General features: G+C 32.3%; 2 protein-coding genes across 2 annotated transcripts in view; one reads left to right on the forward strand and one right to left on the reverse strand.

Annotated features, from left to right (window-relative positions):
• Positions 1-12131, forward strand: part of LOC106470107 (tetraspanin-4-like) — a 15955-nt gene extending 3824 nt beyond the window's left edge. The window contains exons 3-7 of the mRNA XM_022399645.1: positions 737-811; positions 4553-4648; positions 5326-5505; positions 8537-8620; positions 12090-12131. Coding sequence (XP_022255353.1) covers positions 737-811; positions 4553-4648; positions 5326-5505; positions 8537-8620; positions 12090-12131 — 477 coding nt within the window. The remainder of the gene's footprint in view (positions 1-736; positions 812-4552; positions 4649-5325; positions 5506-8536; positions 8621-12089) is intronic.
• An 827-nt stretch (positions 12132-12958) lies between these two features.
• The window catches only part of LOC111088700 (extracellular serine/threonine protein kinase four-jointed-like), a 50871-nt gene continuing 50027 nt past the window's right edge, over positions 12959-13802 (reverse strand). Inside the window, exon 6 of the mRNA XM_022399512.1 lies at positions 12959-13463. Coding sequence (XP_022255220.1) covers positions 13028-13463 — 436 coding nt within the window. The 3' untranslated portion in view covers positions 12959-13027. The remainder of the gene's footprint in view (positions 13464-13802) is intronic.

Raw genomic sequence — 13802 nt, forward strand, 5'->3', positions numbered from 1 at the left:
TATATATATATATATATATAATAAAACATTCTTGAATAATGAGTTTGGCTGTGGTTGTTCCGCTATAAGAATTACCAGGAAGTTAGGCGTGATTTTGACTTTAGATGAAATATTATTCAGCATTTTGAGACTGTCCCTTTCAAGAAATCCTGGTCAGTGGTGGTTTCAGTTTATGTAATCCGTTGTATTTGTTATGTAGTAGATTAGAAAAATCGATACCATTTGAAAATATCTGTTATTACTGATTTGTTTTAAATTCAGTCACTTTTCTTTATTCTCGTTCACTTGCAAGATCCACGAGCTATAATAACAAGCTGCAGTTTTCACTGAATTCAAAATCACTTAATCTCAAACAAAACTAAATGTAAACTACGTTCTTCAACAGGCAATCCTGTTTTGGTAATTGGCTGGAATTTATCCAGTGAATTTTAAAGGAGGTATTAAAATTGGGTAAAAGTCGTAATTTGTTTTTAAATGGAAGTTTAATTTCAGTTATAAGTGTGAATAATTTCATTAGAACTATAGTATTGGTATCAGTTTCTATATAATAACAAAGATTACGTGTCTAAAGCTCTGTGACTCGGTTTTGTGTATTAAAATAGTAACTGTTTTCTGTAAAATCTAACTTGTATGTAACTTGTATTTATTATTTTTAACTGGTGTTCGATTCAACGTGAACACGCACAATGTGAATATCTTGTTTATAAGTAACAAACTTTAAATGTTTCTTTCCCAGTTCTTCGTTATCCTTTTCATGATATTTATCATAATGCTTGTGGGAGGAATCTTAGGATTTGTGTTTCGTAATGAGGTAAGTTCTTCAAAATTTCAGTTTTAGGATATTCGCACCTCTAATTTTCAAATACAAAACTGAAACGTCTTAATTTTCCTGTTCTCGGTCACATGACTTACTTAATATTAGTTTGTTATTCTAATATTGCTTGCAGATATAACATTGACTAAAGTCCAACCGCAGTTTTACATTACCGGTTAAACATTCAAATATATGATGACACCTTTTTGTAAATATGAAAGATTATGGCCAATAAAATTACTAGTATCATGTTGGCATTGTTTTGTTGTACCAAGAATTTTTCCTGTTAAAATAGCTCTTAAGCCTAACATCTGTTTAAAAAAAACAAAAACACCTTAAGTTTTGTGATTTATTTTTGGTAAGCATTCAGAAATTTCAATTCTGTTCGTTCTTTTGCTTTTCCTGTTGAATTTTTCCCATTTCGAAAATAAATATTTTTCTACTTTATATATGGTCTGGTGTCGTTGAGAAGGACTGTACGTAGCTTTCATCGTTTCCTCGTAAGAAAAGTTAAATAACTAACACGTTTGCAGTATAGTTAATAGTCTAGTACACTCTCGGCAAAAGTAGAAATGTTGTAAACCAGCTAAGGGGAAGTACAAACATAAACACAATAACTTTGTTTTATTTTGCATGTTTTAAGATGCATATTTGAAATCTGCTTTTGTTGTCGGTTTTTGTTTGTTTTTTGGAGACCCGAATTTAAGAGACAAAATTAGACTTACGCAAAGATCATCTGCTCTTTATGTGAAACAGCTAATGGGTTTCCGCTGTGACTTACTGCTTTTGTTGGAAGAGAAAACTGCTCCTACATGTAGTCCAAACTAAGGCAACAAAACCCTAAAAATAAAGGAAAACATTCGTGAAAAGCTTAATAGTTGAAACTATGAAGATGAGTATTTAAAAAAATTTAAATTTATTACCCAGTTCAAAAGAGAAAAAAAGTTATTCATCTTGTCTTTTTTTGTTGTTGTTGTTTTAATTTTCGTTTCGCTGTAGACTGATTTCCTTAGTTAGTGTTAGGGTAGAGAAAATAAGAGGTGAAATAGATTTACCGAAAAACATTTATTATTCATTTAGGAGGTTTTAAGTACTAATACTGTAATATTTAAATAACTATTTTGATTCTTAGCATGAAAATCGCCTTTCCTTGAAAATAGGATTTAGTAATGGTTTTTAAGTTTTACAGACAAATCGTTAGTAAGAAATACTTTATTAAAAAGTTATTTTTTGTGTACAAAAGACGTTTAATATTTACTAAAAACTTTCAAATGTTTGTTAAGGTACACGTAGCAAATTTAAAATTACATTAAGCAGTGTTATACGTAGCTTCACAGATTCAGGGTCTATGTTCTATCTCGTAACTGCGACGTCACTTTCCTTGTTAAATTTCGGCAATTTTCGCCGATTTCCGCAAAATGAAATAAAAGTTGATCAACATAGCTCTATTCTTTAGTAACAGTGAGCGTCCAAATGTTATTCTGGCATTGAATAACAGAATTTTTTTTTAATTTTTTTTTTGTTAAACGGTGCCCTCTAAGGTCATCATCGGTCAACTGAACACTCGCGCGCACACACACACACACACACACACCTCTTTAACAAAAATATTATATTCGGTGATAGCTGTGATTCCCCAGTGTATTCTTTGTTGTATCCACATGTGATCTTGTAGGTTATGCATTTCTATTGCTTAGTGACAAATATAGTTGGATAAAGGTTGGACAGACAATATCTAAGATTATTTTTGCTTTGAGCAGTGGATAATGAAATTTTTTTAGGATGTAAAAAGCAATATGAAGCCCAATCTATCATCCATTCACCACTTGTCACTGAGTTATACTGGTTTCGGGGAATTCCACCAATCGGTAACTTTTCACAGGGGTCTGTAACTTTTCATTTAGACTTCCATTGTCCTGTTGCTTATCTATTCTGGATATTCGTATGGCTAGACTGTTGAAAGCTGCGGAGCCAGAGAGCATAACATTTTAATAGAATTGTGATTATCTCTTAGTACAGTTGACAAGATCATGAATGTAGATTTTAAAGTTGACGAAGATTCATTATCCAATAGTCATACCTCGAAGTCCACGGCTGCCTTCATGAGAAAGATGGTTAACGAAACTGGAACTACAGCAGTCCCATTCAGTCACGTCTTCCAGTACAGAACCATTCAACTTTTGTGTATTGTTCTGCTTCAACATAATTCTCTAGGCTAACGTCCAAGTAGAATGTGTTCTATGTGATCTAAGATTTACTTCGTTTTCCTTCAGGGAGGATTGTTGTATTAAATACTGTGATGTTGGGCAATAGCACATAATCATTAGACTAGCCGGATCGACAATGGATTAAGTAGTATCAAGGATAACACGGGACATTTAAATTGCGATTAACTTCAAAAGTTTAGCACATCCTTGAAGTGCAATGTTATCGTCACATAAAGTCTTTCTTGCTGTACAAAATCATTGCATATCATTGTATATTACTTCTGTTTCTCGGTAGCTGAGTCTGACCTTTCCAAGCATTTCCCCACCCTCCAGTTCTCTCTCTCAAAATATTAATATTCATACTATGGTGGTATCCAGGGGTTAACGTGTCTAGACTATGATTCCGAAGGTTCATATTCGTGTCTCGTTCTCGCAAAAACGCGCTTCGCACTTCGGTGCCGTGAACGTATTATAAAAGTAAAAGGTCAAATCTCGCTATGAATAGCCCAGAACTGTCAGTGGGTGATGTTGACTAGCTGCCCTCATTATAGACTGATCAGTTTAAAATTAGTGACGGCTATGCGTATATAACCTTTGTGTAGCTTTGGGAGAAAAGCTAGTCTTCTGTTCTGTCTGTTTATAAAAAAAAACTTGTAACTTAAGTGCAGTTTACGTAAAAAAAAACTGGAAAGTTTCCTTAAACATTCAAAAACCGAATAGCTTTTTTTTTTTTTATCTCGGAAACTGGTATCGGTGTTCGTTTTTTAAAGTACTTTAAACTCCTGTGACTTCTTTCTAAAACTGAAGTATATAAGTGATTTGCAAATACCATACATGCTGAAATTTTCGTTTAAATACAGTTGTTATACTTTAGGAGGTACAAACAAGTTCACCAGAATCGTATCGGCGTATTTTTACTGAATGTTTTTTATTATAATCTACAATGTTTTTTATTTTCCGCAAGGAAAGAACGATTTTCAGGTGGTATAATGCGCTTTAATAAAAAAAATTGTTTCATACAGGACTGCTTCAAAATAAGTTTGGATTAAAAACTATGTGGTGGAAGAATCCTACAAATTACAGCTTAATCAGGTGATACAGGTGTTTAAAAACGTATTGGAAATACCCACGTGGCGTATAGTGTGGCACGAGTTGAATAAATATATACACGTGTGTGTTTTATGAGAAGTAATAACATTGAAAAGTTGTAACAATTTCTGTCGATGAGTGAAAGGAGATCTGATATCCAACTCACCTTTAAGTGTGACAGTGACGTCACCTGATAATCCAATAGGATTTTAAGGTCACCTTGTATATTTTGTGTCATAAATGTGTTCTGCACGTATTTTTACACACCTTTATCAACTGATAAAGCTGTAGATTGTATGGTTGTCCCACTACTTGTACATTTATATCCAAAATTATTTTGTGCCAGCCCTGTATAAACTAACCAAACTACCTTTAATTTCAGTAGATAACTTTTTATGGTGAGGTAAGTGTGGTTTTTACTCATTGAAAACATTTTTGTCAGGTGGAGCAGCACATGCATACTGGGATGTTGAAAAGTGTTAAGCAGTATATGAATGTCACAGCAGTAACGGAAGCTTGGGATGCAATACAACAGCAGGTACGTTTTAGTGCACATTTTAATTGTTTTCCTTTAAATCCTGTTATGTCCAATGCTGACGAAGTGAGATTTTATTGATCGCTTTTCATCATTGAATAATAAAAGTTTAGAAATAAAAAAAGTTGGTGCTGTAGACTACGATAAATGTATTATAATTGTTACACTTCATATGTGGTTGCATTGTTAGCAGAAACGTATTTTGATTGTTACCCTTATTTTAATTTTTTGTTGCATTGTTAGCACTTGAGCAAGTAAAACTTGCATTGTTCGTAACAATGTTGAAACAAACATGTCGACATGGGGTTAAAGCAGATATTCCTTTGTTGGTTGGCTGTGCTTTGTCGTTAATGAAGGGATTTGGTAATGCTCTTTATACTTTTCTCTGTGTGTTTCATGAGGATTGTGGCTTTGTGATTAGGATGAATCATGAATTTTAATTGATCTCTAGGATTTAGTTGTTCTTGAGTTGGGGTGGGGGATTGTAACCGAGAGGCTTCTTTATGCGAGTGATAAAATTTGCACATAATTCCTCACAGGAATTCTTACCATAAATGACCCCAAGAAGACTTAATGGTGAAGGTCTATATAATAGTCCCGGTCGTAATTGTTAACAGTAGTGGTATACCTTGATTACAGTACCCTTATGTTAAAACTTTTATTACGATTTTATTTTTCAGTTTGAATGCTGTGGGATTAAACCTGATGGTGACAGTTCGTACTTACCGTACAGGATCTGGATGGACATGAACACAAACTTTAAAATGACTGGACCTCGGGTTCCAAAGAGCTGCTGTAAATCAATAACGGTGATTTCTCAGTGTCAGAAGAATCCTTCGTCGGATACAGCGTGGACGAATGTAAGGCCAAATAATGAAAATATATTTGTTAGCTTTTTAAGCTGGATATCCAAATTAAAAACTAATGGTACGTGCGTAGTATTATTATGTTAATGGTTTGTTTCCAACAAATTTCTATAAGAACGTGTGCAGTGTATAATCCCCTTTCCCGCCTAACAATGAAAGATTTTGAAATGTGTCTAATAATATAAAAATTATTTAGTCAAGCTGCCAATGGACACTTCAGGGGGAGGGGGTCATTGTATTACTAGTCTTTAGAACGATACCCTGTGGAAGACACTTGAGCCTAAGGTTGCCTCGTAAAATATTAAATACATTTTTACTGAACTATTTATGCATCGAACTGTGTGTGGGTCCATGACTTTATTGGTTACGGGATTTTTAATAACATTTAAATCACGGAAATGTAAACAAAAAATACCATCAATATTGCAATTAATCTCCGTAAATACTATTGGATTCCCGTAAGTTCCTTGCATGAAAAAATCATTTCGCAAAGTGTGTTTGTTTTCTATCAATTTCTTACGCTGAGTGACGTGACAGGTAAAAAAAAAAAAAAAAAAAGATACTTAATGCATATGATACAATCTTTAGACCCCCACCAGCAGTGAACGGTTTGTAAATAAGAGTATAATTTGAGAATTAATAAAGATGTTAAACTTAACACGAAAATATTAACAAAATTAGTTGTAACACATGTTGATTGGTGCAGAAAAATATGCTTTAATACACGTGTTCGTATTATATAACTAATATACATAGTCAAACTTTTTTTTTTTTTACTCAATTGTTCAAATTACATATCAATTTAATTGGCAGGTATGAATGTGACGTAGATCAGATTATATTGTGCTCAGTCGCAGTAGATAAATTCGAAAAAATGCCGGGCCAGTACAAGTTAACCTAAAGTCATTTTGAGTCACAATCGTTTCAGTTAAGTGCCCTCTCTGAATAAATGTCATGCATTCTAAGGAAAAATTTGATTAATTAACTACATTCAGAGAAAAAAACGCAAATGCAGAGTTTTTGCCAAGTCAAACTATTACGATTAGTTTTTGAAGCCTTTTGCTGTTTTGTTTTTCTTTATATATAAATTCCAAACTCTATTTAAAAAAAAAAAAAAAAAACCTTACGCACTTTCCGGTCGTCATCCAAAAGTCATAACGGAGATTGCCTGTGGTAATAGCACCCAAAAGCGTTGGTGTTATCCCATCTATCGGACAAAATCTAAAGTTTTTCGCAAGTTTTATAATAAATTTCAAAATATTTTATTAGATAAATATTCAATGAGGAAAAAACCTTTTTTGTCACTAGAGGTAGGTAGCTACCTTTAATATGCAAGTTAAATTTATTTAGTAGAGCCTGGACTGGAAAGACTAACTTCAAGTAGTTGGGCTTGTCTCAGCTATCCCATGCTATACTTGAATAATGTTTGTTTGTAATTAAGCACAAAGTTACACAATGGGCTGTCTGTACTCTGCCCACCACCAGTATCAAAACCCGGATTCTAGCGTTGTAGTCTGCAGACATACCGCTGTGCCACTGGGGGGCTTTTGAATAATGTGTCAATAATAACTACTTAAGGTAAGTCTTGTAGTTCTTTTAAGATCTTTTTTAATATGTCATTTTCAGAAAAGGGTGGAGGTTGGGAGTAACGTGTAGTAAAATTATTAGGGTGGTATTTATTCTACTTTAAGGATTTTTTAGAACTTTTAAGGGTGGAGGATGGTAGGCATTATTTAGTAGAAGTATATATTTTTTGGTGTGGCTTAATTTTATCTTATTTCTACTTTTAACTTTATTACATCTTTTTTAAAGGTAACTGCCTTCCCACAACTGGCTGCAGACAGTGAAAGGCAGTAAGAGTTGAGACGTTGTGGGTGTAAGCACTCAACTCTGTACCGTTACTGAATTTTCCACAACTGTTGACTGACTGGTTTCTCATCTGGTTTTTGGATTTTGTCTAATAGATGGGATATATCCAACGCTTTTGGGTGCTATTACCACAGGCAATCTGCGTTATGACTTTTGGATACGTTTTTAATTTCTATTAAGTTCATTATTGTTTTATAGTGCTGATCTTGATCGCCTATTGACAATTAATGTAATTAATGTAATAGTTTGAAGCTATACCTCTTATTATATATTAACGCATGCGTTTCTAAAACACGTGCCCCAAACGATAACTTTGGTGGGGAGATTACAGATAACCCATTGTGTAGCTTTGTGCTTAATTACAAACAAACAACCCTAAAATACGTTGACTTTCATTAAATTCAGTATTATGTTAATGAAATGGTTCATTGGACAGGACATGCGTTTTTTGTTTTTTTTAACCTATTCGTTATTCATTGGAACTAATTTTTTTCACATTTCATGTTTTCATCAAAATTTGCATAGCCAGGTATTCTCTAGTAGGTCAGTTGTAAGTTTACGAACTTGCAACGTTAAACTCCAGGACAGAGCACACATAGTTCATTGTGTGGCTTTGTACATAGCCATGATACTTTGAAAAAAACAACAAAAAAACGTCAAGCATGGCCCAAATATGTAATGGTTCGCCATCTTAGAATATTAAAGTTTATTTGCGAATATAACACAAACAGGCGAATTAAAATTATGGCTAGAAAAGAACTGTATGAGTGTTTTGGGAAACAAGAATTCACTTTGAAAAATACTCGATTTTGTAAAATCTGCGACCCTCAAAATAAAGTTTGCATATTATAAATGTGTAAAATAATTGGTCGCCCTTATTACTAAATATTAGTAGCTGTTAAGTTAGCCCTAATCTTCATAGTGCTTAATTAAATGAAGATACTGTTGTAATTACACTGCTGTAAAAACTGCCTATATTATTGCCCTGCCACATACCTTTGAGACTTGAACTTTTCTTGAAGAGATATATTTGATAACTGGTTACCTTTGAAAAACCATAATTATACACATTTATGTTCGAATTTCAGAATATAAGTTATATCTGAACATAATAGTGTCTCAAGTGTTAACATTTCTATGTTTTGTATCTGCATAGGAATGCTATGAAAACGTGAAAAGTTTTGTACAAGATCATGCGATGGTTCTTGGGGGTATAGGAATAGGGATTGCCTGTGTTTTGGTAAGTAAAACAACAACAACAAAAAAAAAACCTTTTGATCTTTCTCATATTTCAAAGCAGTGGTTTCTAACTGTCGAGTCCACAGTAAGATTTGAGTCAGTGCTCAAGACGACGTTTGAAAAACAAAATATTTGCTTTGAAAATATTGTTACTGAAGTGTATTGTTTATCAATGTAATTTAAAAGTACTTTAAAATACTGTTTGTACGAAGCGGTTTGTGAAATTGTAGGGTTAGCTGGTCTGTACGAAGCGGTTTGTGAAATTGTAGGATCGGAACTAGCTGGTCTTCATCTGGAATAAGTTTGGGGACCACTGAACTAAAAGTGAACACCGTTTGAACATGCTCTACATTTCCTATTTTATAATTGCATTCACCTTCTTGCGGTATACACATAAGATCATGTTGATATGTGTATAGCAAAATATCTTGCACAAGAAAATGGTAAAGAATAAATTAACATTCACAGAATTTAAGTAAGTATTGTACGAAGTTCGACTATGATGTTCCTAGTGGTCTTTGATAGCATTAAGGATCGCGAAACCGTATTCAAGAAATCTCGCTTTCATTAGTGGCGTCACACAGTGGCTGAGCGGTAAGTCTGAGGACTTATAAAGATGAATTTCGATACTAGTATTTCCATTCAAAGCTCCTACTAACCAAGTCTTTAAAATAGTAATTGCCGAAATTGTGCACACTTATTATTACTTATCGATGAATCTTAAACCAGCCTATTAACCACCACCGAATTTATTTATTTTTTAAGTGGAGCTTATTTCTAGTTTATTTGACACTGAAGCTTCGTGCTTAATGTTTGTCTATTGCTGTATTACTCCGGTATTTAACCTGCTTCTGAGATCGCATTAAAAATATTGTGCACAAAGTTCGACAATCCGAACTTAGCTGATATACCTGAGAAAGGAAAAAAAATCCATCCAGTTTGTACAGAAAACAAAGGCTCGTAGTAACTAAAAAACATGATTCTTCAATCGCTTTATTGATATCTTCAATCACAGGTTATTTGGTTGAAATTAAATTTTGATACTTTTGATACGTAAAATATTCGAGTTTTTTTTATATTTGTTTAAATGGAACCCATTTTAAGTTGTTGTTGTTTAATGTTGCCAGCAATTTATGTTCGATTATTTTTTAAGTTTTGGTATATCTTTCTGTTATAATAGAGCTTTGGGCTTTATTAATGTATTTTAATCTAAATATTTTAATTTTCAGATTCTGGGATTAATTTTATCCTGCACTCTCTTCATGATGATAGGAATTTAAAAGTTTTATTACTACTGCCAAATTATGTCTGGTTACTTAGTCACAAAGCTAAGCTGGTCTCGTTTCGTGTATAAATTTTTTATTTGTTGCTACAGTTAAAATTAATCATAGGAAGTATGTGTTCCATATTTATAGTTTTTAATGACTGTATGACTCAAATGTGACTACCTAGGTTATTGTTAGATTGGTTTAAAACCAAAGACTGATTTTCAATGACAATGCCTCGATCTTGAACGATGTGGGAAAACTATCCTCTGAGTAGAAAGTTCGATTTCTTGTAGAACTGAAAAAAAACAGAATTAAGTTCCTTTTTTTCATCAATTTTCTAGTACTTTCCAGCTTAAAATTTTGATTGTAAAACATGCATCCCAGTGAGTTATCGTACATTTATCTATTTCCATTTAAAAGTGACTTGAAGGAAAAGGTTTTTTTATCGTGTTCAGTGTATTTTGAATGCTGTTACGAAAGCTACTTTAAACCATAAGAACTTTTTTTTATTGAGTATAAATACACAAATTGTGTTGCTAACGCTAATTTCGTAAATCACCTGTGACCATAAAAGTGAGCAACTGTATTATCCTCAAAATCAGGTTGTTCTTTCCGAAACAAAATCATAAAATATTTCGTAAATTGGAAGAATTTGTTTGTGTTGGTATTTTTTTATTTCCTTTATCACTTAACTTTAGTAAATTTAATTGCAAAATAATTTTGAAAACTAGTACTTTGTAATTACAATATGAATGTAGGTCTTAATATTTTTTTATCGAATCCCAATGTTCTCATAGTTACAAAAACAAATTTGTGCTGCTATGATTTATGATAATTGAAATTGATGTTACCGTAATTTGATTTATTCAGATGACTTCAGTATTTGGACTTTAGAAGTGTTTTTAAGTTGTTTTTGTCGTTAATAAACCTAATTATCTCTTGCTTTTAAACAAGGACGTAATTCTTTATATAATTATTTTTGCTGGATAAATTAGTCATTTGTGAAACAATTTCTATCCAGCTAAATTCTGAACTATTATTTTTGATTTACACTAGGAGTTGTGCTAATTACCATTATTTAAATGCGGGAAACTCTTGTGTTTTAAGGATGTATGTGTATAGCTCCATCTGTAGGCATTAAATGCGCATGATAAAGTTATTGTGTGCATTAAATGCAAGAAATATTTCCTTGTAAAATCTTAGTCAGCTATTGAACATCAATCGTATTTTGTATTTTGATACCTAATTAGTACTTAACATGATTTCAGTATTTTTATTCTATATTAGAAAAATATTCATGCTTAATAATAAAGTAACCTGTACTATTCTGTGTGCTATAGGTACATTTTCTGTGAATTCCTAATGATTAAGATCCCTACTTCAAGAAGTACTATGTGATTTTACAAAACCTCAATATTTGTTTTGAGTAATAAATTAGGCATATACTATTTAGCTTTAATCAAAGGTACCAGCAAGTTATATTATCAAAATGGTTTAAATTTTCTATTTATAACTAAATACATTTTACTTGATTTTTTTTGTAAAAAAATTATTTCATTTTAATTTCAAAACTCCAAAAAGTTGGACAAGTTTCATTTTGTTGGCTAGATATGTAGCTACACAATATTTGGGTGATTCATGGAAGTACAAATTGGGTCAAAGGTTAGCTTATAAAGCTGTGCATTGTTTGTATATTATGATTCTATGTTGACGTAAGTTCTGTATTATGTCAAGTCTATTTATTAATGTCAATAAAAAATTATTTGATAAACAAATTCATCATGGTTTGATTTTATATAAAGATGTCACTTTTAACTAAAACTTTTCTTTTTTTTTTAAAGCCTTATTTTCTTTTGCGATGTTTCGCTAATAATATACAGCAAAGTACATTATAATATTTGATACTATATCCCCTGACTTGTTAGTTTTCTTCATTCTTTATAGAAATTTACTAACGTAAAGCTAATTGCACACAAAATTAAACATTTTTGTTTAGAAATGCTATATCTAACATATCTCTGTACTGAAGATATCAATTAACTTTAGAAGGTTTTGGTTTTCCCATTGTGTGAGAGAAAGTTTTTACGAACGAATGAATATCTGTGTGGGTCTTTAGGTGTCTGGGGGGTCAGATGCAGAGATCCCCCCCCCCCCTCTTGGCAGTTATTTAATTTTATTTTTACTTTTTCTTTTTAAATTCAGGAAATTGCTAATGTTATAACAACACGAAAACCTGAGCGCTAACTCTGACCACTTTCCTAGGGTAATACTCTTAACATTTAATGTGACGTAATCGCTTTATCTTTCGTTTGGTTTCTGCACATTCACAAATAGTTCCATAAATAATCGCACACTTCTCTAGTTTAGTCCATTAGGAGTGTATTGTACGTTAAAAAAAAAAAAAAAAAAAAAAAAAAAAAAAAATTAATACACTCGTAATATGTTAAGCTAGTAGTATATTTACATGATAGCTGTAGGTAGCTTATCTATATACTTATGGTAGGTCTTTACTAGATACTTGGGTCTATTTCGTATAGTAGCTCGTTTTTGTACAAATTTGTCTGGAAATATTTTGGTGTACTTTGAAGGAGTCTGTCAGGTAGGGGTTGTAAAACTGAATAAGAAAGTTGTTGAAGTTGATTCTGGATACTTTAAATGCTATCGTAAGGATAGAGAGACTAAACACAACCAACTTGGCTTTTAAAAGTGGCGCCAAAATAAAGCCTCGTGATCTGGCAAAGTTCATTCAGATAGTGTAGAAATATTTAAATAATTACTTTTCTTAATGTCATGTGCACTACATGACAGACACCTAGTTCTGAGTTCAAGCTCATAAGCAACAACCGTTTAAGATTTTAGTATAGGGTTGTTAACCTCGAAATAAATATACAATTACAAGAGTTTGGATAATTAAAGTTAAATCTACGTTAGCAGTGTTTGTGTTATGTTTTTTGGTTTTTTATTAATTATTGACATTATTAAAACAGTGGTAAGAAACTAATACAATTATTTCACACAGTTTATTTGATATACAATATAAATTATTATTTCTGATCTCTATAAAACTTGCATGTAATATATATCTATATAAATGCGCGCATGTTATACCATTAGATAAATATTATACACATGTCACAACATCAGAGCACAAATTGTAGCTTGCACGTTTGAATGTGATGATAAACCTTCCGAAGACGCTCATGGAAACGTCTAACAAATTGCTTGTTTTCGTATATGTCTGGCAACCTCCTAAACAGAGATTCGTATTGCTCTGTAAATTCTACTAATACCTTGTGAGGATATTTTTGATGGTAAAGCCAACGTAAATGATTAACTGTTGACTTACGAAATATACACATTGTTTTTAATACGTCTTCATGAAATGAAATAAAACGAGACTCCTGATGCGCTGCTGTTGCATCTCCATATAAAAGAGAATAACTATCCAACAAGCCACTCTCGTTATCAATCAACCAGATTGCGTTGGTTTCACGAGATTTCACGAGATTGTGGATGGTCTCTTGTAAGATGGAAGGTTTCTTCTCTCGATCTGCTGCATCTTGCATGCTTGCTACCCTAGAAGGAAAATCAGAGAATTCCTCTTAATTCTAGTCTGATTTTTGACATTTAACTAACTATACAAGTATCCAGTCAATTGGGTTACTCTTCTGACTCATAAAGCATTTTAAAGTAAGTTTAGTAGTTTCACGTATTGACAACTTTTCTATTAACAAGCAAAACATTCTACGTCCTAGCGCTCACGTAGGAAAGCTGCAACTCTAATAATAATAATAAAAATCTTATTTCGAATCCAATTAAAACCAAACTATAGAACTTTCTGTAAAGAAAACCTAAAAAAATGCTTCAAATAGCAGTAGCATAGATAAATAAAATATGGCAAATGTTAAGTAAAAC

Source organism: Limulus polyphemus, unplaced genomic scaffold, assembly GCF_000517525.1.
Source record: "Limulus polyphemus unplaced genomic scaffold, Limulus_polyphemus-2.1.2 Scaffold102, whole genome shotgun sequence".
NCBI lineage: Eukaryota > Metazoa > Arthropoda > Merostomata > Xiphosura > Limulidae > Limulus > Limulus polyphemus.